The sequence below is a fragment of the Mytilus edulis genome, chromosome 7 (genome assembly GCF_963676685.1).
Source record: "Mytilus edulis chromosome 7, xbMytEdul2.2, whole genome shotgun sequence".
NCBI lineage: Eukaryota > Metazoa > Mollusca > Bivalvia > Mytilida > Mytilidae > Mytilus > Mytilus edulis.
The window spans coordinates 23,948,885-23,976,784 of NC_092350.1; the positions used below are offsets into that span (position 1 = coordinate 23,948,885).

General features: G+C 33.1%; 1 protein-coding gene across 1 annotated transcript; it reads right to left on the minus strand.

Annotated features, from left to right (window-relative positions):
• Window positions 1-6,775: 6,775 nt before the first annotated feature.
• LOC139481067 (SET and MYND domain-containing protein 4-like) lies at window positions 6,776-24,756 on the minus strand. The gene is made up of 2 exons (XM_071264137.1): window positions 24,658-24,756; window positions 6,776-11,407 (listed from the first exon to the last, which is right to left on the minus strand). The coding sequence occupies exon 2, from the start codon at window positions 11,381-11,383 to the stop codon at window positions 9,365-9,367; it is 2,019 nt and encodes a 672-aa protein (XP_071120238.1). The 5' UTR covers window positions 11,384-11,407; window positions 24,658-24,756; the 3' UTR covers window positions 6,776-9,364.
• Between the last annotated feature and the right edge of the window lie 3,144 nt (window positions 24,757-27,900).

Sequence of the window (27,900 nt, forward strand, 5' to 3'; positions counted from 1 at the left end):
AATTTATTATTATATACTAAGGGAAAACTGAAATTAAAATGCTGCATTGCTTAAACTTATTTTTATAATTTGAAACTCTCAAGTTGAGTTTGATTAAATAATTACGTTAGATGGGAGTTTAAAGGAATAGCAATCAGCTGTCATTGGCCTAACACAATCTCGGCCTATCATAAACTCGGCCTATAACAAACTCGGCCTACCAATAATCATATAAAGAAAAAAGGATCACATTTATTTGCAGATTTCTTTTACTATTGTTTACCTAAGTTATAACAGCTTTCTACACCACGTTCATTTAGTCAAAGGAAATAGTGTAAGTTAAATATTTTGTCAAAGAGTTTTTGTAACCCCTGTGTAGACAGTTGCTTTATAATTTGCATAACAAACGCTATGCTTTATTAGCTAATATAGATAAGCAAGGCAGTAGAAAATCTAACTTCTAATTGCTTAATAGTGTAGTATAGAAAGATTGGCCTTGCAAGTACATAACGGGCACACATGGTCCCAGAATGAGTTGTTTTTGTATTCAAAGAACATATTTAGTTTTATTTATATCAAAGATTTTTCTTATGTTTTATTTGTGTATGTAACATAAATTCTTGAGGTGGCGGAAAATTTTTATATTTTAATATATGAAGTGATGCGCGTTGTATTGTGTTATATTGCGTATTGACATTTTCCTCTGTGTGAATGGAGGTGTGCCTGATTGGCAGAACTACGATTACAGATTACAGATTTGAAGTTTTGAACACAAGTAAATTATTGCACAGACATGCATATGTATCACTGTACCTTGAAGATCCTCTACGTATCAATGTTCGTGAATATCCCGACAGCGATAACTTTACATCGTGAAAAATCGAACGCGACCTTCATTTAGTCTCAAGAAACAACGTACCTGAATTTCTCACGTTGAAAAAGTGTCAATTTGTAAATGTGCCAGTTATTCATGTTATTGCATTTGGTTTAATACTAAGGTGATTGAAAGGTCTTAAAAAGGTGCCAACAATACACTTAGTAGTATGATGTCATATTTCCAGTCAAAGAAGACATGCAAACGATAACATATTTTTTTTTATTTTTAAGGACCAAATAATAAGTTATCTCTTGTAAATGGTGGGTATGTGATAAAAGAGCTGGATCGTGAGGAAAGTCAAAATCTTCTAATCCTGATGAAATTTTCCATCTTATTCCGGCTTCTTGGAGCTAATGTTGGGGTTTCTCATTACAATCGATTATCGAATTGAAAAGAAGAGCAGACATCGTGTATCCTCGTCTAACTCCTGTTTTTAACCTCAGACCAAATGCACAATTCTGCATATGAAATTGCTAGATTCTGAACTCTGTTTTGGTCTTGCTTTCAGCGAATTCACGACTGCAGAACTTTAAATAGTGACGGCATCGGATATATAGAGTTGATATATACTGACGCAAGAAGTGAATTTAATGGGAAAAAAATTGGGACCCATTATTTCGTGTCTATTTCAAGTGTCAGACCACCAATTCACCCAATTCAATTTAGAACGTGAAACCAGCTCTCCCTTGACAGAGAATAGTGTTTTTGATTTCATTATTTACTTAATCTAACAAACAAATGTGCAGAAATGCAACTTTTATTGAAAGAGAAATATATGTAGACCATTTTTAGCCAAAATTTACTTTTCCATGAGTTTGCATACAAAATTGAGTATTACAGATATTATTATAACCAGGGGTTATTTTCAGTAGTAATTGACTCCCGCCGGTAGTATTTCGCTACACAATTTTAAAAATTGGTTCAAAATTGGCATGTAGAAAGATGACACATGCACAATTCATGATGACCTGGATTCTATGAAGTTAAACTTATGGTAGGATATTCCAAACTAAACTACAAATTGAAAGATTTGGTATTGCTTTGTTTTATGAAAAAGAATGGCCAACGTAGATACAAGTATCTTGTTTTAGGGAGATATACATCCTACTTTACAAAGGATCACTCTGATTCAAACAAGTCATTCTCTGAAAGTGACATTATTAATATGCTTGATTTCTTGATTGACAACATATTTGTTACGTTTGGAGGACGTGTTTTTCAACAAACTGTCGACATTCCAATGGGAAACAATTGTGCCCCTCTTTTTGCCGACTTGTTTTTGACTTCATACAGGAACTTCTTCGAAAAAAAAAGATTAGAAGTTAGCAATATTTAACTCTACTTTCCGCTATATGTTCTCTCACTAAATAATTTAAAATTTGGTGACTATGTTGAGCGCATATATCCCATCGAACTAGAGATAAAGGATACAACAGATACAAGTAAGTCGGCCTCATATCTTGATTTACATCTAAAACTTGGCAATGAGGGTCGATTGAAAACAAAACTTTACGACAAAAGAGATGATTTCAGCTTTCTAATTGTTAACTTTTCATTTCTAAGTAGCAACAATCCAGCAGCACCTGCATGCGGGGTATATATCTCCTAATTGATACAATATTCCCGTGCTTGTATTTCCTATCATGATTTTCTTGATAGAGGATTGCTGCTCACAAGGAAGCTATTAAACCAAAAGTTCCAAATGGTGAAGTTGAAATCATCCCTTCGTAAATTTTACAGACGCCATCGCGAGTTGGTTGACCGTTATGGAGTATCCGTTTCACAGATGACATCAGATATGTTCCTTACGTCGTAACTACAATCTGCTTTCCTTTCATGAATGTGACCTACCGAATTAGACTATTTACCGGATTTGTTATAACATGAGCAACACGACGGGTGCCACATGTGGAACAGGATCTGCCTACCCTTCCAAAGCACCTGAGAACATCCCTAGTTTTTTAATGGGGTTCGTGTTGCTTGTTCTTTAGCTTTCTATGTTGTGTCGTGTGTACTACTGTTTGTCTTTTTAATTTTTAGCCATGGCGTTGTCAGTTTATTTTCGATTTATGAGTTTGACTGTCCTTCTAGTATCTTTCGTCCCGCTTATGGAAATCTGCATTTAAACAGACTAAATTAAGTTGAATGGATAGGGATTTTGAATCCGTTTTGAGTACATGCAGCCGTATATGATTTGTTATCCGTTTTGAGTACATGCAGTGGCACGATTTGTTGTCCGTTTTGAGTACATGTAATAGTAAATGATTTGTTGTCCGTTTTCAGTACATGTAGTAGCATATGAATTGTTGCCCGTTTTCAGAAATGCAATATCATATGATTTGTAGTCCATTTTCAGTACATGTAGTAGCTTATGATTTGTTTAACGTTTTCGGTACCTTTCGCCTATTAATTGTTGTCCGTTTTGAGTACATACAGTAGTATATGATTTGTTATCCGTTTTGAGTAAATGCAGTAGCATGCTTTGTTGTCCGTTTTGAGTACATACAGAAGCATATGATTTGTTGTCCGTTTTCTGTGCATGCAAAAAGTATTAGCCCTTTGATCGTAAAAAACACGGCCATCTTCTCCAAAAAGTATTAGGAATACTGGTAGTCTAAAAAGAGGCGGGACAATTAAATCATTAAAGAGTAGACTAAATCATGTTGACAATATTGGCACTCGGTTGGGCAGCTGACCTTGTACATCCTATGTCTTTTACTCAAATCTACACATAGTTGTCAAGTCTATCCTCAATCAGAAAGGAATAGATATAAAAATACCAAACAAAATGTACCGCCCCATTAAATATATATTTTTTTGGTGACATCCCATTACTTTGACAGCCCATTACCCCGACAGCCCATTATACCGACAGCTCATTATTTCCCAATGCATTTATCTTGTGTGTATGGGTAAATTTTCTCTAAAAAGACAAACTCCGCTCTCTATACTATTTGTGGTTGTCCATTTTGATTCCAATTATTCTTTTCATGTTGGATATTTGTCTCAGTATATTATATAACTAAACAAATCCTTGAATTATCTAATTGTAATAAAAAACTTAGTAAATTATGTGTTTTGGTTAAATATACATATTGGAATCATCAGAGACATATATACACATATGTTATGATACTAAACCCCCAACGGGAAGGATTGTGCCTGATGTTCATATGATGAAATCATAATCTTTCAGTCATTTTAATTGAAGTCTGGAGTCAGTTAACTACTAGTAGTCTGTTGTTATTTATGTATTATTGTCATTTTGTTTATTTTCTTTGGTTACATCTTCTGACATCAGACTCGGACTTCTCTTGAACTGAATTTTAATGTGCGTATTGTTATGCGTTTACTTTTCTACATTGGTTAGAGGTATAGGGGGAGGGTTGAGATCTCACAAACATGTTTAACCCCGCCGCATTTTTGCGCCTGTCCCAAGTCAGAAGCCTCTGGCTTTTGTTAGTCTTGTGTTATTTTAATTTTAGTTTCTTGTGTACAATTTGGAAATTAGTATGGCGTTCATTATCACTGGACTAGTATATATTTGTTTATGGGCCAGCTGAAGGACGCCTCCGGGTGCGGGAATTTCTCGCTACATTGAAGACCTGTTGGTGACCCTCTGCTGTTGTTTTTTATTCGGTCGGGTTGTTGTCTCTTTAACACATTCCCCATTTCCATTCTCAATTTTATATATGTTTCTGGAATCATCTATTAAAAATTTCAAACAATGCACACTGACAAAGGCAAACTTGACACCTATTTCATTTAAAGATTGTTTTTAAAAAGAAATATATTTAGATATCATTGATTTTATGAAAAAAAGGCAGTTCATATGTTAATTAAGAATCGGTGCTCACCCATTACATTAGGAATTAAAAATGCCAGATTCTCAAAAAATCGTATTGTACAACTGATAAAGTTGAGGATGAGCGTCCTTTTTTAATCGCATGCTCACTTTATAATATTTGAGGGATGAACTCTTTCAGCATATTTCTAGCACTTGTCCGAACTTTAAAAAGTTAAATAAACATGATGAATCTTCGAAATTTGTTTTGATGTTAACACAAGAAAACTTTACTATATATGGGAAAAAAGTCTCAGGTCTTGATACTGACTGTTATTTGATATCAATGTGTTAGTTGGTTTTTTTCTATTTTGTTTTGGGTTCCGATTCTGACTGAGGCTTATGCTGCTATAAAGATAATTATATCATACTAGTATTGTAATGTCTTAATGTTGACCCAATCATTATACCGCCGCTTCTAAAAAAAAGTGTGTGCAAGGGGGGAACTGTCCACCAATCCGCCAGTGTTCGTCCGTCCGTCCCATGAATATTTTGGTTGCATCTTTCCAATGAACTACTTTACAAGGATTTTTGAAATTTGGTTTCCGGGTTTATTGAAATCAGCTTTATCGTGTGATGCTTTTTCAGATTCACAACTCAACAACTTCATGTTTACCGAAATATTTGGGCGGGGGTATCATCAGTAGCTCGCACTTTCACTGATTGTTCTTTATATGCTCTTTATATATATCTACCCTATAATTTGGAAAATGAAATATTCTTTTCTGTTCTATTCTATATGCAGATTTAGAATTGAGTATGTACTTAGAAAGTATTCGAACTACCTTAGTCCTATGTTATATATACGGAGTTATTTCTTAAAATATGTTATAACATAAACGTTATAATACTCCGGGGGTTACTAACTATATTTAAGTGGTATAGGTGTACCGCAAAACAGGGTCACTTTTTCATGCCCTGCTGGTAAGAACAGGGTTTCTTTTTCATGTCCTGTTGGTTAGAACAGGGTCGCTTTTTATGCCCTGCTGGTGATAACAGTTTTTTTTAACAAAAAGTGTTTGTCTAGAACAGGATCTCTTATTCAACTGTTGAAGATACAGTCTAGAACCCGGGTCTAGGACAGCATCTTATTTTATACGGTCTAGAACAGGGTATACATTTTCTGAGCATGTATAGAACAGGGTATGTTTTTTAATGTTTTCTGGTTATAACAGGGTATGATTTGGCAAGTGCTGTCGTCACAGTTATACCCGAAAGGATATTCAGTAACTCCCTCACGGGAATAATACAGACAGACACATTTTATTTTACCATGATAAGTGTCGGACTAACTAGTAAAGGAGTAGGTCCAGTAAGACCCCTTTTTTGCCCAAAAATATAGCAGTTTTACAAAATTGTTAAAATGTAAAATTTTAGTTATTTATTGGACAGCAGAATACTTCTACATAAATATGGGCTGTTTTTGACAATACAATGCACATATATCGGGTACTAGTACCATTAAGTCATGCTAAATTACTGAAATCTTCACAATTCTAGCATTTTAGTTAAATTTTAGACGGTTTTCGTGTAAAACGAAAGTGGCCGCATTCGTGTTCATCCTTAATATTGAAATGTAAGTTGTATTCGATGATAATACATAACATAATATAAAGGTTGAGGATGAACACGGATGCGAGCACTTTCATTTTTGACAAAAACCATCTGAAAAGTGCCATTTTCGGCATATTTGTTAGATTTTCCATATTTGAGCTTGAAACGGATCGTTTTAAATGACTAAATCAGTTAAAATCTTTCACATAAACTAATTGATTCAAATAAAATAGACACTTAAATGTTTAAAATGTGGTAAAAATCTTTCGTCAGATGAACCTGAAATTTGAGGCCGAAATCGGTCCTTACCGGACCTACTCCTTTGTTCTTTTTTGTACACAACATTTTGCTACTAAAATGCTAAAAACCGTTTTGCGTCTTGGGGCTTCCCCCCATTGAGCCCCCTTCCCTGGACATGCCGGTGGCCTTGAACACCCCCCGACCCCATGCCGATTTGCGTCTACAGTTGATCACAGTTGACCGAATACCTAGCTGCTGACACAAGGTAAAGAACACTCCAATGTAAGAAATTGATTTTATTGCATCATCAAAAATGAACATTCCATTGTAATAAATTATATATGTTCTCAAAAACAATATCTGAAATCAAACTTTTCTATGGTTTCACACAAAACTTCAGCTATAAATCATACAACAATCTGTAGATATATTACAGTATACAGGAATCACACACCATCCATTGCTTCAGTTTTAAGATTGAAAATATGGATGATCTTAAATAATTAAGCTAAAACATGTTAAACTCATCTTATCTCATATCATAAAGAACAACAACTAAGGAACACATGACAGTAACTGATTCGTTGCATTTCAGTGTTATAATATATCAGTCAAAGATAACAAAGGATTAAAATCAAATTTGCAGTTACTGTTAATGTTACTTAATTTGGACCAACTGAACTTGTTCGTCCGCACATGCTAACTAATTTATGTGACTGAACTTATGTAGCATGACTAGTAGTGTGTGAGGGCTGAACTTATCCCCTCTAACATGACTGATAATTTATTTGACTGAACTGTTTACCTGTAACATGACTGATTTATTCAACTGAACTTGTAAACATGACTTTTTGTAATAAAAAAAGTCAGCTATTCAACTGAAGTTGTCCAAGAATATCATGACTTAGTTATTCAACTGAACATTACATGATTGAGTTATTCAACTGGAAAAGTTCACCTATAAATGAATAATCTATTGGCCGGGTTGTTGTTTCTTTGATATTTTCCCCATTTCTATTCTCAGTTTTATTGTCCAACAATATCATGTGACAGTTATCCAACTGAACTTTATCCATTTAAAATATAACTGACAGTTGAGCAACTGAATTAACCATCTGCAACATGACTGAGAGTTTGTAACTTTAACTTCAACTTATAGAGCTAGCTAGCATTACTGACAGTTATCCAACATAATATTTTCTCCTATAACATTAATAAACACAGACACATTTTCATTAATGTAACTGTGCAGTGTTTCACAGTAATAACTTTAATTTCTCTCAAATGATTTCCCCCCTCAAAATAAGATCCAATTTAAGCTTACATCAATGCATATATTGTTCAATTGGTATTAATGTTGGTAAGACATACAATAACAAAACACTGAAAACGCAAATATAAATGAGAAAACAAACATGACAAAAAAATTTAAATATTTCACATTAGAATAATGAAACAAACAGTCCATTTAATCATGAAAATTCAAGATTTATATGTAAACAACTTACAAGGTTAATAAAGGAACACAAGTGTAGATTGGTGACAAAAAATATTCTAAAAAACAAACACAATGTTCATAACTCATTGTCATACTTGTTCATTTAGTCTAACAAATATATTATGAATAGGCACCATGAAATAATTATTAAATCATAATAACCAGTGGCGGATCCAGGGGGAGTGTTCCGGGGGTTGGAACCCCTCTTTTTTTTTCCAGACGATCAATGCATTTGAATGGGGACATATAGTTGGAACCCCCCCCTTTGTCCTGGGTTGGGAACCCCCCTTTTTTAAATGGCTGGATCCGCCCCTGATAACTGTAAAAGATATACAGTTGACCATGTAAACCAATGATATCTTGTTTAGAGAATGTTTCCACCACATCATGGACATGTTTATGACAGAAGATTTTTTTTTTACCTAGTATAAATAATAATTTGAAGCATACAACAAATAAAAATATTGAATTAAATAAGGCTGCTGTTCTTCTTTTTTGAATTGTTTACATTTTGTTAACCCCTGTGGTGTTATAGCTTGCCATAAGGTGCAGGTATTGCTCATTGTTGAAGGCTGTACCTGTAGTTGTTTACATACAGTCATTTGGTCTCTGCAGGATAGTTCCTCATCGGCACAATACCACAACTCCCATATTTTTATATTGCAAGATGACATTTCAGAGTAACTTTGATACCTGTATATATATATACAGCTGGACTTTATCAGCTTTTAAGTACATCTGTCATGAACAAACTGACATTGCTATATGTATGCCAATTAACATTTGTTTACATGTAACAATGTTCATTTAATTTTTCAGTTGTAATTATCACAAGGGAAATTCAAAAATATTTATAAATGCTTTGACATAAAAAGTTGTGCATATTACTTAAACATGATATCACAAACAAATGTACAAAATAAACTAGTAACAAATCTGAGAATATTGAGTAAGTGCTCATTGTTGTTTTGACTCAAACAAAGAATTTCAATTACACATACATCTATACTCAAATAATAGCAAAAATTAGGAAGTTTGTAGCACTGGCAAATGGCTAAAACATGAAGTTTAGAAATTTTAATAATATAAACATGAACCAGTTTTCACAAAAAATATGTTCCAGCAATACTTGAAAGTATGCACTCAATTGATATGGAAATAAGGAAAGCAGTGAGTCAAGCAAAAAAATGCAAGTACCAGACACATTAAGACACTTGAATAAAACACCTTTTAATTAGAAATTCCCAATCATAAATTAAAATAGAATAATAAAAATCTAATTTCATTGAACTTGTGCATGTTCCTAATTCCTATTTTTTTTCAACATGGGATTGCACATATTTAAAGCACCTAAAAACATTGAATGGTTAATTCAGCTAGCAATAAAGCAGCTTGCTTGTACAGCGTAGCATTGTTTGATAGCTTCCTGACAATTGTTACAGTCCTGCCATGGTATGCAAACAGTTTTATATAGGAACTGAAGATATGCTTCTAACCTGGGCAGAGCTTCGTGTAATTTCTCTCCAGTAAGGACTTGTTGTAGAACATTCTGATATTCATCTTGTGACTGGTGGAGTTTGACAATAACATCGGTTGTATCTTGGACATGTGAACAATTGAGACAAACAGAGTTCTCTGTCTTCCTGTCCGGAGGAATGACCACAGGCCCATTACATTTCTGACATCTGAACTTGGGTACATCAACAGGTATGTTGAAATACAATGGCCAATCTTCTCGGCATGCTTTACAATTACATGTAAAATAATACTGTGGTTTTAAGATTTCTCTTCTTTCAGAACATACTGTTAATGGATAGAGAGCACCATAATTATCTGCTATTTCTTCACCAGCATCAATATTCTTTATTGCACGGACCACACATACATCACCATATGAGTGTCTCACCACATTAGGGTCACATGAATGGTTGATAAGACTGAGTATAGGATAGATTCCTGATCCTATCTCCTTGGTTTCAGATTCTGGCAAACATTCTGGTTTCAGCGCAAGTTCTGATACTTCATGGGCATTGCATGGTAGCATCATGATATGTCGTAATATATGCCCAGCTACGTAACATTTGTCAGCAAATGATACTTTCCTCTCATCTTCATTAAAGTAGCTAGTCTTCTCTAGACATTTCAATAGAAAATATGCTTGTAGACTTCTCTTAAACAGATCTTCTGGTGTACGTTTTTCACTATGATTAACTAAGCTATATACAGTGTTGTAATCAGCAGAATTATAAACACCATCAGTATTGAAGCCAACAGACCTCTTGCATCCATCCTCTTGTTCTTGACTTTCATATTCCATTACTAAAGACAATCCTGCTTTCACTACCATCTTAAAGGCTAGATAACCAAGGCCCAAATTGGCCTGCTTCACCGTTCCTAAACATGGACATTCTAACGAATGATATTCTTCCCATGATTCCATGTGACATGTACCACTACAGAACATGACTTCACTACATTGATGACATGGATGAGCAGACACGACTCTCTGACAACAATGATGACAGTAGATGGTATCAAACTTCGGTAATACAATGGAAGTATAGCCCTTTTCTATTATTAGTACTTCACCAACATAAATTTCTCGTGTGGCAGCCAGTCCAAATTCTGTTTCTTCGTTCTCAGTTATCCCAACAGCATCAGATGCAGACGGGAATATCTTACTTCTCCTCTCAATGGTTGGAAGTGGACCATGAAATTTCTGGATTGACTGGGTTCCTGCCTTTCCATCATTATTTGATACACTTTTCTTGCATTTTTCAATGGACTTTTCAACTGAGTTTTTGATATTTTGGGATTTTTTGTCATCAAGTTCAGCATCTGACAATGAATTAAGTGCATTTTGAAATGATTCAGTAGCTTTTGGTATTTCTTTCTTTTCAACATAACACTTTGCCTTTCTTTCATGTAATTTATAAATCAAAGATTTAGGATATTCATTCTGAATGGCTAAATCAATATCATTCAAACAATCATCATAGCTTTTCTGATGAAAAAAGACAGCTGAGCGGTTAGCTAAGGCGTAGGAAAGTTCTAAGTTGTCTCCCTTATGTGTGTCCTTGGAATGATCATCAGAACACAATGCAGGAGCATATACTACACTTTGGTTATATTTATCCAGCGCTCTTTGAAACTCTCCCTTCTGAAAGAATGTATTTCCTTCATTTCTAAACCTAATAGAAGTATCAGATGACTTTTGTTTAGTGTCGGGGATAGTGTCAAAATGTTTATTTACACCATCTATCTGTGCAACCAGCTGAATTCTACTTTTGTTTGTTTTACAATCTTTAAACTTTGTAAGAACTTCATCATAGATACCATCCTGCTTCAGTGTCTTCATTAACTCTTTTTGAAGCTTCTGTACCACAGTCATTTTGTTAGTACAATGTACATGTATCTGCAAAATTGAAAACATTTTTAGAACTTAAAAATTAAAATGCTTATGCCAACTCATAAAATAAACTGTCATGTATTGTATAAATGAATTTAAATGAAATGCGGATAGAGTTTTTTAAAATGTATGATGATGATGGGCAGCTGCTTAATATCCAGCTGAAAATTCTGTTTGTACTAGACCGATACTCTGAGCCAGATTTTTAACGTGCTAGTTCACAAGATAACAGCCCACAGAGGACACATCATTTTACCCGGACACATTATTCTGACTACAAGCTGGCCAGTCATGTTCTAATTACTAATTAATGCCTTGTGCTTAGCGCTGAAGCAGCGAACATCAATTTTAAAGTCTATGGTTTGACCCAGCCAGGATTCGAACCCACAACCTCCTGCACTTGAGGCATAGACACTACCACAGGACCACAGAGGCAGTTTACAAATATATGCCCTCATGAATAAAAGATGTATAGGTAAACAAGAGTGCACACGCTGAAATGTCTCGCCTTCTTTACTAATCATTAATACTACTAGAACACACCCGTGATATCACGGGTCCGTGACTGAATTAAAGTATATAACTATGCGCAAGCCTTATTTTAGTATAAGTATTGTCATCTGATAAAGTCATGCCGATTATAAGATACACAGTTTTTCTCTGCTTTCAAGTCTTTCTGTTTGAACCCGTCGAACTGAAACAATAATATTAATTATTTGGAAAACAAAAGGTCCTGGAATGGAGTATTTTTTAATCAACAGCATTGTCCTATATAAGTTATAAATAAAGTTGAATTCTTTGCTTCGCTGTTTTACGTCATGCCCACTAACAAATTGAAAACTGTACCTATACGCCTTATTTTTAGTCCAGATTTTTAGTATTCGTATTGTTATCTTAGAAAGTGTTACTGATTAAAATACTACAATAGGTAACAATTTGACAATTTAGTAGTGTCAACCCTGTGGTTATGACCCGTGTGTATAGCATATTAATCCTGAATACAACGTTTGGTGGTGCGCCTGTCAGATTCGGAACGTACAGATAAGGTAATAGGTAACAGGTAACTATACTATTGGTATCGGTAGCGGACTCTACCCGGAACTTCTTAATTATTGGCAATATTAATTGCGTGGAAAACAAAAGGGCCTGGAGTGGTGTAATTTTAAACTACACCTTTGTACTATATTAGTTATATATAAAGTTAAATTCTGTGATTCGTCGTTTTTACGTGATGACGGCTATATAAGTTATAAATAAAGTTGAATTCTTTGCTTCGCTGTTTTACGTCATGCCCACTAACAAATTGAAAACTGTACCTATACGCCTTATTTTTAGTCCAGAATTTTAGTATTCATATTGTTATCTTAGAAAGTGTTACTGATTAAAATACTACAATAGGTAACAATTTGACAATTTAGTAGTGTCAACCCTGTGGTTATGACCCGTGTATATAGCATATTAATCCTGAATACAACGTTTGGTGGTGCGCCTGTCAGATGCGGAACGTACAGATAAGGTAATAGGTAACAGGTAACTTTACTATTGGTATCGGTAGCGGACTCTACCTGGAACTTCTTAATTATTGGCAATATTAATTACGTGGAAAACAAAAGGGCCTGGAGTGGTGTAATTTTTAATCTACACCTTTGTACTATATTAGTTATATATAAAGTTGAATTCTGTGATTCGTCGTTTTTACGTGATGACGGCTGACAAATTGGACCTCGTAATTTTAGTATTATAGATGTTGATAGACCTAAATATAAAGCTTTATTACAACTGTCACATAAACTCAACATTAACCAAGAAAAGGAAACATTGATCAATGAACCATGAAAATGAGGTCAAGGTCAGATGAACCATGCCAGGCATGTACAGCTAACAATTTTTCAATACAACAAATATAGTTGACTTATTGCTTATAAATTAAGAAAAACAGACCAAAACACAAACACTTTTAAACACTTAGCAATGGACCATGAAAATGAGGTCAAGGTCAAATAAAACCTGCATAACAGACATATATAGATCATAAAATATTTCCATACACCAAATATAGTTGACCTAATGCATAAAGTATTAGAAAAAAAGACCAAAACTCAAAGACTTAACTTTGACCACTGAACCATGAAAATGAGGTCAAGGTCAGATGACACCTGTCAGCTAGACATGTACACCATACAATCATCGGATTCATCCCATACACCAAATATAGTAGACCTATTGCATATAGTATAAGAAAAACAGACCAAAACACAAAAACTCAAATATAACCACTGAAACATGAAAATGAGGTCAGGTTCAGATGACACCTGCCAGTTGGACATGTACACCTTACAGTCCTTCCATACAACGAATATATTAGACCTATTGCTGATAGTATCTGAGATATGGACTTGACCACCAAAACTTAACCTTGTTCACTGATCTATGAAATGAGGAAAGTTCGTAACATGAGGCATCTATATACAAAGTATGAAGCATCCAGGTCTTCCACCTTCTAAAATATAAAGCTTTTTTAAGAAGTTAGCTAATGCCGCCACCGCCACAGCCGTAGCTGCCGCCGCCAACACATCACTATCCCTATGTCAAGCTTTCTGCAACAAAAGTTGCAGGCTCGACAAAAAACCAATGCAGACTACAGTGTAGTTATTGTTGTCATGTAGTCATAGTAAATGATGTAGGTAATTTTTAAGAAGGCGATATAGACTCCCTATAATCAACAAATAAAATTTGTTAAGGATATTTTCTATTTATTCATTACATTTAAAGGAAATATTTGTACATGTATTACAAAATGTAATTAATCCATCAGGAAATAAAGATAGTTTTTCATTGACATAATTTGATTTAGAGTTATTTTTACTTTGCCCTATACTTTTTTCATAAGAATTTATGTCCATTTCATTAATATTCCTAGGTAAAAATGTCCATAGTGATAACCCTGTGGGGCGTGTTGTCTTGCTTCCAATAAGAAGGATAGACAAAGCTAAGGCAGTCTTCACAGACTACAGTAGTCTGAGATCACTCTGACCTCAAACCACTGTTTTGCCAGACAAGCTGGGGACGTTTACTCTGACCTGACATCAATCCCACTGTTTTGCCTGACAAGCTGGGGCTGTTTACTCTGACAGTCAAACAGCTTTTTTGCCAGGCAATCTGGGGCCGTGGAATGTCATATCAAAACACTTGTTCATGTGGTGGACATCAGAGTAATCTCAGACCGTGGAAGTAATATTGAAAAGGAATAACAACGACTAATTAGCATGTATTTATAATGGCATGTAGAGCTCTGCACTAAAGTCATATGATTTTATCCAATTATAGTCTCAGCGGCAAGACCCCTTTTGGTAACTTTCTGTGATACCATGGTTGTAAAATGGCATCTGGACTTTCTTTATATCAGTCACATAATTTTATTGAGTATGGTAATAATAAAGCAGCATTTTACATTACCCCATTTTGGCACTACGTTTCCGCATTTTTATAGTACTCTTTTCCGCATTGATTTTACATTGATTTTGTTAAAGTTTATTTATGTTCGGCATTTTAATTTTTAATGTATGTCTCTTCTGTGCTAGCTATTAACACATGATTAATATCAAAATAAACAGAAATATGAAAATTGGACTTAAATCAACATCGAACGAATTACTCTATTTGGCAGCGTACATCAGCAGAATATAACGAGTGGACTATGTGAGTTACTTCGCACATATATACGACAACAACTTGTCTGTTTGTAATTTTCCATGAACACAACAAATTGAAAAGTGTCAGTGATTTGATCGATCACATGCGAAGGATCAACTACCATATCTTAAAGGGAAAATTCACGATTTTTTACTTATGGTTTAAATATGTTCATTATGACATAATATATATATTCACAAAGTTTTATCGCTATATGTGCAGTAATAAAGGAGAAATTCAATAATTAATGAAAAAATATTAATTACTTCCTGTAGGTCGTGACGTTTTCTCCTGGTTTTTGCATGCCGGTATTTAAAATACAATCATTAAAAGTCTTGGTTTTTAACTATATTTTAACGTAATCGTAAGCGCGCCGATGACTAATGCTAAATCTAATAACCACCCGATAATAAGAAAATAAAACGCACAGACGTGCAGTTGTACACATTCATGAGATAATTTTTCTATATTTCCCTAAATATTTCGATTTATTTTTGTAGACAGCACAAGAAATTTTTATTATTATTATTTTGCTTTAACATGTTTAATATATGCTTTTTCATACTGATAAAGTGAATAAATTGAAGTATATAACTTTAAACTGTTAAGACAATATATAGGTTTACGCTTATTGACCTTTTACTATCTACGTTATTACTAAGTTGATGCGATGTTTGTATTATTCTCCGACAAGACTTGTGAAGGTAAAATGTTATTTAAAGATTGGTAATTAGCTTGGCCACTAGGGCACTCCGTGCCAGGTGCGACTGTCTATTCGGATCAGTGGATTATAAGACAGGCGGTCGCGTTTAATACACAAATTTAAAATACATTTTCAAGGTGTTGACAAATACAAGTGAATCGCCGTGGAATTATTTAATTATATTTGATGCTATTATTTTATTTGAATTCAAATAAGTAACTAAACTGAATCAAAGTGATGGAAATCACTCATGGAAAGATTAGAAGAGTAGTTTGAATTATTTCATATTAAGGTATGGTGGGGAAAAATGAACATTTATAAAGCACTATTGCTGAAAATTGCATTTACAGCAGGTCTTTAGAAGGAAACTTGCTTTTCCAGTATGAGGATAAAATGAGCTCAAATTAAATAATATGGGTCTCTTAATTTGCATAGTTTTATTTAAACTGCAATTTATATCTTATAAAAATTATGTTGCCAGTTCTGAACAAGTTCAAAAAAACAAAAAAATGCAAAAATTCTTCTAGTAAATGTTACCAACTATCCTTGTAAGACAAAAATCTGGACCAACAGCTTAAAACTTTAGAGTGTCAACAAAAAAAATTGAAAAATGTTGTTTTGGGGCATTTTGTAAGTTGAAACAGAGGTTATATGGCATTGGAGATTAAAAGTTTTAGAGTGTCTTTTGATCAATTTTTAAAGTATTTTTCAACACAGGGCATTAAAATGTACTTTTTCAACGTAAACCAATTAAATAACTTATCTAATTGAAATGTGGATTCTTTCTTGATTGCAAAAATATATATTCACTTCTAATAAAAATTCAAATGACTAAAATAGACATAATGATTGATGGGAAATAAACTAATAAACAATGGTTTGTTATAATTAAAAGTTTAAAAATTTTAAAACTGTTTCAAGTTAATTCCTGATGAAAAAAAGTGTACTAAAATTAATCTAATTGTTGATTAATTACAGATGATTATTGGAAATTTATCAAGTAAATTATAGGCCTTACTTGAATACCTTTTATTTATTCATATTTATATTCATATTTCATTTTTTTTAAGATCTTGTTAATCCATTAATCATTTATCTTTCAGATATAATTTACAGAATCACTTTATGTAATGTAGATCAAAAGTAATTGGCAATAAATAAATCTATCATCCTTATAAATATCAAACATCTAATATACACATTTGTGTATTCAATTATGAGGTCAAATGTTTGTGTTTTAAGAATTATATGTATATTGAGTGGTCTGAATAATCATGTAAGACTGAGGTTGATAGGTAATGTGGTCAATTTGATTGGCAGTTTAGGAGGTGGGGCATTGTAATTAAAGGTCCACCTAGTCTTTGATTGTTTAGTGATAATGACAGTTGTCAATCATACTAGTTGAATCAATTCCCAGTTACCTAATCAAAATGTTTTTTTAAAAAGCCTGCACATCAACACACCTTAATGACATACATTCTTGAATGAACTGCTCCAATAATATACCCAGTTTTTTTTCAGTTTACATGTGTATTATGTGCACATACATGAGAACCATAGGGAACTATATTTCAGTGTGAATACATTTAGTAACAGTAGCTAACCTGTCCTGTTGTTAGGGGGGAGGCAGGTGCCTAAGTAAAGATTTAGAACAAGTTCTAATCTTTCCAAAAATGAACCGGTTAAAGTCTTGGTTTTTAATCATATTTTAACGTAATCGTAAGCGCGCCGATGACTTATGCTTTATCTAATAACCATCCGATAATAAGAAGATAAAACGCACAGACGTTCAATTGTACTCATTCGTGAGATAAATTATCTATGTTAAACGTATATATTCGAATTATTTTTGTAGACAACACAAAAAGTTATAAATTTATTTTTAATAAATGCATTTTCGGACTGATAAGGTGAACAAATTAAAGTACAATAATCTGTAAAGACAATATGTTGGTGTACTATTATTGACCTTTTACTATCTCTGCTATGGCTAGGTTTATACGATGTGTGTATTCACGGTTCTGTGGCAATACTCGTAGATGGCTTGTTGAAAGGTAAATTGTTATTTGCACTTCGGTATTTAACCACGCCTCTAGGGCACACCTTGCCAGGTGTGACTGTCTATTCGGATCAGTGGTAGCATTTAATACACACATTAAAAATACATATTCAAGTTGGTGACAAATAAAAATTGGTCGCCGTGGAATTATTTAATTATATTTGGTGCTATTATTTATTTGAATTCAAATAAGTTAATTTACTAAGAAATACACAATTTTCGGTTAAAGACGGGAAACTTAATTCATATGTCAGAATGAAATGATATACAAGTCTTGTCCTTGATTTATGTCTCATAAAAAAGGGGGACTTAGAAATTAGAAATAGCTTTACTAAATCATTTTTATTTGTCTTTATTAGGCGAAACAATGTACGAGAACACTTACATTTAGACTTTTGAAAGCCATGTATTAATTAATATATGAAACTATCTGAAGATAACTCTACCGAAGCGGAATATAATATGTACGAATAAAGAAAAAAATATTTTTGTAATGGAATCGAAAAATTACGAATAGATATTCTTTTCAAGTGTGATAAACGTCAACCAAATTTATTCATAATGGGGAACGTCCTTATTAAAATCTGAGACAACTATAATAATCGTCGTCTCCCAACGTATATATATACTTTAAAAATAACTATTTGATCAACGATGTTTAAAATTAAAAGACAACGAATTTAATGTTATCTTTCCCTATTTTTGAATGTTATTATAAGTCTGTTCAACTTGCAAGAATACCCCTAAAGCGGACAAATATCCGACAAGCAGTTTATTCTTTAAATTGCTGTCATTGAATATCAAGAAAGAAAATAAATCCCGAAATTGATACTCAATAGTTTTCCTAGAAAATATTCACATTCCTTGGGGATTATTAGTGTACGTCCAGTTGCATATATTTTACATGAATGTTGGAACAATTGTGATGATGACGAATTTCGTCCTTTATTCGAGAACAATTTAATTGATATATAAATCTGTGAGTTTACTATGTTCTTAACTTCGATGAACCAAAGCAAGTTATAAATTGACCTGTATTTAAATCAAATTGTTTCTTTTTTTTCTTCTTCTTCTTTTGGTATACAATAGTCTATCGAATTCGTTGATTACATACTGTTGGCATACATGGACTAGTCTATTTACAAAACTTTTACCACAATTTACACAAAATGTATGTTTCTTTCTTATGTTCAATGTATACATGTATACATATTTTAAATTGCGCTACTGACTATATAGTTCCGTAACTTTCTACCAGGCGTATGTATACACGACTCGTCGACAAGTGCGCACATTTTTTTAGATCAATAATTCTGGTATGTTCCAATCTGTCCTAAACTATTGACAACGAGTATATATTACATTTTCCAAAATTAACCCTTGGAAAAATATGTAAATAGATTTGTATTTCTTCAATTATTTTTTTTGTATTATTTTTTTTTTTATAAATAATATTCTTTACACCAGAAATGTTATTTATAAACAAGCGTATGAGTTCAGTAATGACTAGTATATTATATCACTTTCGGACACGCAAGACAAAAATGTATATTATACATGCACCTGATAGTTCAAAATGGAAAGTTATAAGTAACGGTCGTGTACACTGATCAATACCTACAGAAGTGAAACGATGCATGAACTTGCAAGCCCGCCGGACAGGAAATCGATTGAATACCTGGACGTGTCACCTTACACCCCTTCCAATACCTTTGGGAGTAATACCTTTAGCCATGCTGGTGATCAGATAAGGGAAGATCCGAATTTATTTAAATAAAGTTTATTACTTGAAAGAATTATGAACGAATTAGATTTTCGAAAACAATTTCCACGGAACACTTATTTATCATTTTATGATTTGAACTTTGACTTTTTAACTAATTACAATATTATCAGTTTAAAAATAACAGACTATATGGTTATTTAAAAATATAAGACCATTTTCCGTATCAAGTTAGTCAGTCAGATAAAACAACCGTACGATTGACAAGATATCGACACGCAATTACGACTACATCGTTTACTGTAGTTTTGTTCCTTTGTGGTTTATTGACATATCGGGATTTTTCATCGGAGAAGGTGACAAGATGGCGGAGAGTAGAGAACTGATACTCAAAATTTAAAATCGATGGTGATCTCTTATTTAGCGGAATAAAACTTTAATATCTATAAATTTGAGCATTTTTATACAGAATGGACATAATATCAATTTTTGATTTTTTTGCGAAGTTTCCCTTTAAATTTAGTTTTCGGAATAAAATGATATAACTCTTATGATGGAAAATAGAACTAGTTTTTACAAAAGCATTTTAATTGTCTTATAAAGGCAAAAAATGTACGGGAACACTTAAATTTAGACATTTGAAAGCCATGATCAAAGAAAGGTGTACCTGTATTACATTTTTACTTCTAGCGTTTGCCATTAGATTTTAGCTGAAACTACTATAACACAGTCTCAGATTTAAGTGAAGTCGGAAGGGTTAATCTTATGAAAAATAATTATCTGATATCATTTGGATTATGGAAGGAGCTATACTATAAAAAAACACATAAATTTATTACCAATACACTCGAGATCAAAGGTTGTTAATTTTGCTGTTCAAGTTAACTTTTACTCACATAATTTTATATTTTGATTTGAGCGTGCTTGTTTTTATATGACAGTTTTTTTCAGTTCTCTTATCTCGTTAGACGAAAGCAAACCTGCACAGTATATTCTGCATTAGTATAGTCCGAAGATTACAAATTGATATTCTTATTTCACATGTAAAATGAATGAACAGTTATTAAAATAAAACGGCATTCATTTCAAAATATACCACTGTTTTCTAGAGTGAAAATGAAGTCACATATGTGAGGATAAAAACTAGACGAATTACGAAATAACGGGATTAACAGTTATATATAGAAACGGAAGAATAGGTGCTGAAATATATATAAATAAAATTGAAATTAGATAACAGTGGGATAATCTATACGTATTCTTGCGATCACTCTTAAAAAAATTGTTAGATTTTGTACACAGGCCGTATATCACGGACAGTTTTATATTGGTATGGTATATTTTATAAATTTTACCGGTGCACACCTGGTTCACTCGCGATCACGCATGTGATTCGTTGACCTTGTTCATTGTGTATTAAATTAAACAAGCCTGCCAGGAAGTTGACTGTTAGAATACCCGAATATGTCACATTTACAATACCCCGGTAATTACCTGTATTAAGCCATGCTGATTACAAGAAGACAAGTTTTTGGACGTGGGTAAAGTTAGGTAAAAACCCAAAATAAGCTAAAAATATATATACGTTAGAAAAAAAGCATTTAAAGAAACTTTTACATAGGGCCACACCAATTTAATTTCTTGTTCTACGGATTTTTGGACTCCAAAATTTGGGGCGAGCGAGCGATTTGAAAATTTTAATGAAAAAATATTTAATTTGCAAATTTTTGAGGCGAAGCTTAAAAAGTATAGGCGAGCGATTATAATTTTTTTTTGTAAACATAAAATAATAGGTTTTGACAATATTAAAACTTGATTTATCCCTTGTACTTTGACATTTCTTTAATTTCTGAAGTAATTTTTCCCTGTTCACCAAGAAATAATTAAATCTGGTCTATGTATGTGTGACTGACAATGAGACAATTCTCCATCCAAATCATAATCAGTTTGGGGGCAACCCCTTAATGTTATAAATATCCCTTTTACATGTTGTATGAGGGATCAATATAAGTTATAATATATTTGTTAGTACAAAAGGGCTCATATTTTCTCATAGAACTATATATCTATCTGGTATTAAATGGTCAAAACATGTCCAAGAATTTAGTAATATTCCTGGACTTTAACCATGTTAACACATTTACTTTAACAGTTTAATATTATTCAAAATAAGTGGACCCCTCTTTTAGAAAAAATTGTTTAAAATATGATGTAGCTCTCCTCTTTTTGAGTACAAAATTCTAAGTGTTCTAAGGTTTTGTATAGAAGAACTAAACAAATCCTTGGTATTTCTATTTTCTTTTTAACATCAGTAAAATTACCCCTTGTCTGAGGGAGGGTTGTTCTCAACCTGATATCAACAAACAAAGGTCAAAGTACGGCCTTTTACACAGGGCTTTGATACAGACCAAACAGCAAGCTATAAAGGACCCCAAAATTATTAGCGTACACAATTCGAACAGGAAAACCAACGATCTAATTTATATCCAAACGAGAAAATACCAATGAACAACATCAACAAACGATAACTGCTGAACGACATGCTCCTGAATCAATCAGGACAGGTGCATAAACATACAGCGGCTATGGATAGTTTTGTTTCGCCAGCATACAATATAATTGCAGTTGAAGGCAAATCCTTCAGAAGTTCTTTGTACTTCATTCTAACAACCAGCATTGTTGATAGGGAATATAGGTAAGGGGGAAAGAAACCAATTTCTCAACACCTTAATAAAGTAATTCGAAAAAATTAATCAGAAATAACACGATGTTTTGATTTATATCAATTATTTAAATCAAAACATAAAGGTTATTTCTGATTATTTTTTCGAATTATTTTATAATTAAAGGCGTTAAGAAACCTTGGTGACCCCACAGTTTAAATGCCTATCGTAGGAACGTCGTGAATAGTGGTCGTTACAGACAAAAGTTCACGTAAATTGTCCCAGTCAATGGATGAATTTAATGTGTCAATCAATGGCCACAGCCACACTGTTTTGAATTTCATTCTAAGTGGTTTAGAATCTTTACAGTCAGTTTTAGGATCAGTAATTTTGGAATCTAAGTCATTGCATTGTGCTGTTATTATTTCATAAGGGGGAGGAGCTGTTGACTGACATAAGTGGGCCTGCTCCAATCATGCTTCAGTGATTCCCTATAAAATTAGGCACTGGCTACGGTTACATGGAAATGTAACAATAATAAAGATATTATTGTTACATTGGAGACTAATTGCCGGAATGCAGAGTTGGGTAAGGAACCGATTAATTACGAGTGTAACAATAATTATTGAGGCTACGGTTACATTGCGTTAATGTTACATGAAAAACAGCAATGTACGCTAGATTTATTAAACTTAAATCTTCTATATAGTTTTGTTGCTTAATTCATTTATGTCTACTAAATAATACTTGTTATAATAATAAATAATAAATATTATTATTCAACAAATGGTGTTTAAATAGTTTTAGGTATTAATGGATTTGATGTTCTTAAAGATACTACTTCAAATTAGTAGTGCCAAAGGCGAAAAATATTGTTTAATGGTTTGTTGTTGAAAATTCGGGCTGAGAAAACTTCACTTTTAAGTATTTAACTGCACACCTACTCGTACTACTGTCATTATACTTTGAACAAAAGATGAAGAGATTCCTATTACCAATTTTTTTTAGGTGAAAAATTTAAATCTTGCATGGGATGCGTTTGAAACGAAACTGAAACAATATCAAGACACAAATTCCATACAGCTATACAAACGCACTTACCAAACATTGATACATCAAAAGCAAAGTTTGCTAACTGTGAACTAACACTGTGAACTTCTGTATACATGTATAAAATTGAGAATGGAAATGGAAAATGTGCCAAAGCGACAACCCGAACATAGAGCAGACAACAGCCGAAGGTCACCAATGGGTTTTCAATGTAGCGAAAAACTCCCGCACCCGTCGGAGGCGTCCTTCAGCTGGCCCCTAAACAAATATGCATACTAGTTCAGTGATAATGGACGTCACTGATACTAAACTCCGAATTCTACACAAGAAACTAACATTAAAAAAATCATACAAGACTAACAAAGGCCATGCAAAGACTCCTGACTTGAGAAAGACGCAAAATTGCGGCGGGCTTAAACATGTTTATGAGCTCTCAACCCTCCCCTATACCTCTAGCCAATGTAGAAAAAACAAACTCACAACACTACGCATAGTAAAACTCAGTTTAAGAGATGTCCGAGTCCGATTTCAGAATCCATGGAGGACATACTATAAAAAAATCAAAAAATTGTATGTTATACTTGTATGTATTGTTAATATAAGATAATGTCTTCAACTTTTATTATTTAGTACATATTACTAGTCCCATCGAACATTGCTGTTTTTCATGTAACAATAACGCAATGTAACCGTAGCCTCAATAATTATTGTTACATTCGTAAATAATCTGTTCCTTATCCAACCATGCATTCCGGCATTTAGTCCTCAATGTAACAATAACATTTTTATTATTGTTACATTTCCATGTAACCGTAGCCAGTGCCATAAAATTAACCAAATTTTCCCCTAGAAAAGGGGGGATCCCCCATCCTGGATCCTCCTATGCTTTTTAATACAAGATATTTCTTCTTTGCATACATTTACAAAGCAATAACTCTTGGAGGAATAGATTATAAAGACTGAAAAACAAAAAGAATCCAGGAAAATTAAGCTTGTTAGGCAATATCACTAGAAACATGATATAATGGAAGCCAAACATGGCATGCACAAATAATAAAATTTATGAAAATAGCTGACCCGTGTTAAGAGAGAGCCATATCTCTTGCACGTTAAAGACACCCTTGTAGATTTCGAAAAAGAGCAGGCTAATGCCGCTATAAGGCAGCACTCGCACCCGCAAAGTGGAAAGGGATTAATATAAGTTGCAAAACTTGTTTCCCAATCCACTATAAATAAATGTTTTAACTAATTATGAAAATACAGAATGAATGCACCTCTTTATTCTTCATTTATGAGTACACGTATATTTCCCTTCATTTTACACATCTCTAGCTATGCGAAATAACTTTTTACAGTAGACCTTACCAAGTTCTTTTCATGTATGCGTTTTTAAATAAGATTCTTTGACACGAGATTCCAATCTGATCTGAAATTTGATCCTCGGCATCAGGGGGGACGGATACGTAGAGGGGAAAGAATGCAATCCATGTATTAATATAATCGACTGCGGTATAATCCTCCTTTCGAAGGAGCACCCATCTGCTAGTCAAAGTGTAAAAGCTAAATAGGTCCCGATTTAAAGAGTACGGGCGAACAAATATTAACTAGTGTAAAAGTCTATGGTAAAATAATTTACTAATATAAGAGACATATAATTGTTTTATATGTCTCTGCTAATATTTATAGGCTGATATCAGCAATTTGTTTTCCCAGACTATTTTTCCTAGTAATTTATCATCCATTTCATTAATCATGATTCCCTAGGTAAAAATGTCCTTTATTTTACTTGATCATTAATGTGTAATAAAAGAAATTTTTCACATATGTGTAAACAATGGAATATATATTTCTTCGTTTTTATATTGTTTTACAGTTGTGGATTAATCTTTAAATATGATTTATGTGCCTAGACTAATTTTCCTTGGAATTCATGTAAGGGGCGCGGGATCCAGGAATTTGGAAAGGGCTAAGTTGGTTTTTTTTTACCTTTTTTGGCCGTAAAAACATAAAATAAGTGTAAAATGCACATTTTAAACGGTTCCTGGCGTGGGGCATGTATATTCTATAGTTGCTGTCGAGCTGAACTTAATAGAATTGTCGAGCTGAACTTAATAGAATTCCCTTGAAAAATAAAATATTATATTCAATATTCAACTACCTGAACCATATAGTTTCTTCGGAAAATTCTTTGGCATATAATATATTCACTAAATCTGTAGATTCAAACCCTTGGGTCATAAAGGTCAAGAGTCTTTTGAATGAACTTGAAATGTCTTATATCATCAATAACTTTAATTATGTTAAAGGTAATTTAAATTCTATTAAAAAAAGAATTAATGACCAATGTTTGCAAGTTCAAAATGCAAATATATTTGAATCCAAAAAGTTAGACTTTTTCAAAAGTGTCTACATAATGGGCAGAAGACCACCCTATGTTGATATATTAAAAAACAGAAGTGACAGAGCTGCAATATGTAAGATCCGTATAAGCGCTCATACACTGATGATTGAAAGAGGGAGACATCTAAATATTCCCAGAAATGAGAGATACTGCTCTGTATGTAATTCTAGTCAAATTGAAAATGAAAAACATTTTCTTTTACATTGTGAAAAATACTCAACTAAGAGGGACATATTTTACCATAAAGTTTCAAATATAATCGTTGATCCTACAAAATTTCAAAAACATGAAAATAATATAATCTTTTTATTAAATAATAATTCATACACAATCCTAAAATTAACTTCCTCTTTCATCTCAGACAATTTGAACCTGCGTAAAGCAGAACAAACTCTATAAAATTGCTAATAATCATTGTTCATAATATTACATATTAATATTGTCATTATTTTCAATACTTAATATGTTTGACCAACTATGTAATTGATATATTTTTTTTTAATCATTTACTGTTGATGATATTGATATCGTTCGATGATATTGTTCTAAATATGCCTATTGATATTCTATGCATTATTACTATTTGTATACCAGTTGTATGGGCCATTGCCAATTATTGTAATTGTGTTTGTGCCAATAAAATATTTGTATTTATTTGTATTTGTATTTGTAAAGTGTAAGTGTTGAAAAAATTTTATGCTGTTTTCTCCCTATTGATATTCTATCATAAAATGATAGTATATGGATCCAAAGATATATGTACTGATATATTTGATGTCGGACTTGTCAGTAAAAAATCGACATGGTAAATTCTCGTTTGTTTTACATGTATGTTAAGTATGCATAACCTCACAGATTTCTTGTTGTAAACAAGAAATACGTCGGGCTATAATATTCGATGAGATGTATCGTGAATACGACCGAAACGAGTTAAAAAGTCAAACAAGCAATTGTCATTCAAATGTTTGGTTGATATATTTCACCCGACAAAATAAAGGGAGCTAGGTGAGGGCCGGTTCCAAATCAACCAAAGGCTACGAATGAGTCTGAAATGACAACGAATTTATGAATGACGGTCGACTAATGGAGACATAAAGGCCACACTCAGCAGTCAGGTTGCAGTCTGGTCTTGAAAAGAGTATTCAATATATCAGTTCGGCGAAACAGATATTCCGCCGCGTCAGACATGCAAACCCCGGCCTAAAAAAAATACGCCCGTTTTTTATTCATCATGTTCATTTAATGCTAAATAATTCTGTTGAAAATTTTCGTTTCTAATAGCAAAAAAGTGGACAAAATTATTGTTTTCAATCCAGATACGGCCAGAATTTTTATTTAATGCAAAAATCAGAGGCGTATTTTTTCTCTCTGAAATACCTTAGACTGCCTCCTCAAATCAAATGGTTTGTACCTTAGACTTTAAATCTATCTAGAGCTTATACTGACTGGGGGTCATTATTCAGCTATCAAGTTATTTCAAAATAGGCTGGGGCGTTTCGGGTTAAACATGTTTACGTAGGTAAATAATATTGCTGTGGATTTTTTTTTCATGAGAGGGTTTCTGTTTGGTTGAAATTGGGAAATAGAAGTCACTACGTTCTTTTATCGTGTACTTGGCTGGGGGACTATGGTAAGCGCAAGTAACGAGAGACGAATAAACTGTTCTTCAAATAAATTCTTTATTACATGATGACCATGCTCTTGCATAGGCAGACGACAACTCAACGTAATCATAATAGCTAAAACATGTTCCACGTTTTCTGACATAATAGTATAAATTGTGTGAGGCAGTCCCGATAACCAGAAGACCCAAAATTGGTATATAACATCCCCGCCCCAAATTATAAAATTTGGAAAATTTTGTCTGGTTATCGGAAGTGCCGAACACATTACAATATAATTTAAAAGACTGCTTTCTACCTTAATCCATTATATATTTCTACTTTCATACTCTAGTATACTCTGAGACATTTCATACCATTTCTTGCTATTATTGCTTAAATAAGCATACATGTCAATGGATAATAATAAAATTGATGTGTCAATACTCATGATATTGTATATTTTGCAATGGTAACTTTGCGTTCCTATCTTTGTGAAATTAGTAGAGATCTATACTCTTAAATTGACTTCAAATGAAAATATCAAACTACAAAAGCTTACAACCAGACACGCACGCATCACTCACAATCACACACACATACAAG

What these genes read in the sequence shown, in the direction of transcription:
- LOC139481067 (XM_071264137.1), bottom strand. Translation starts at nt 11,383, where the DNA reads ATGACTGTGGTACAGAAGCTTCAAAAAGAGTTAATGAAGACACTGAAG.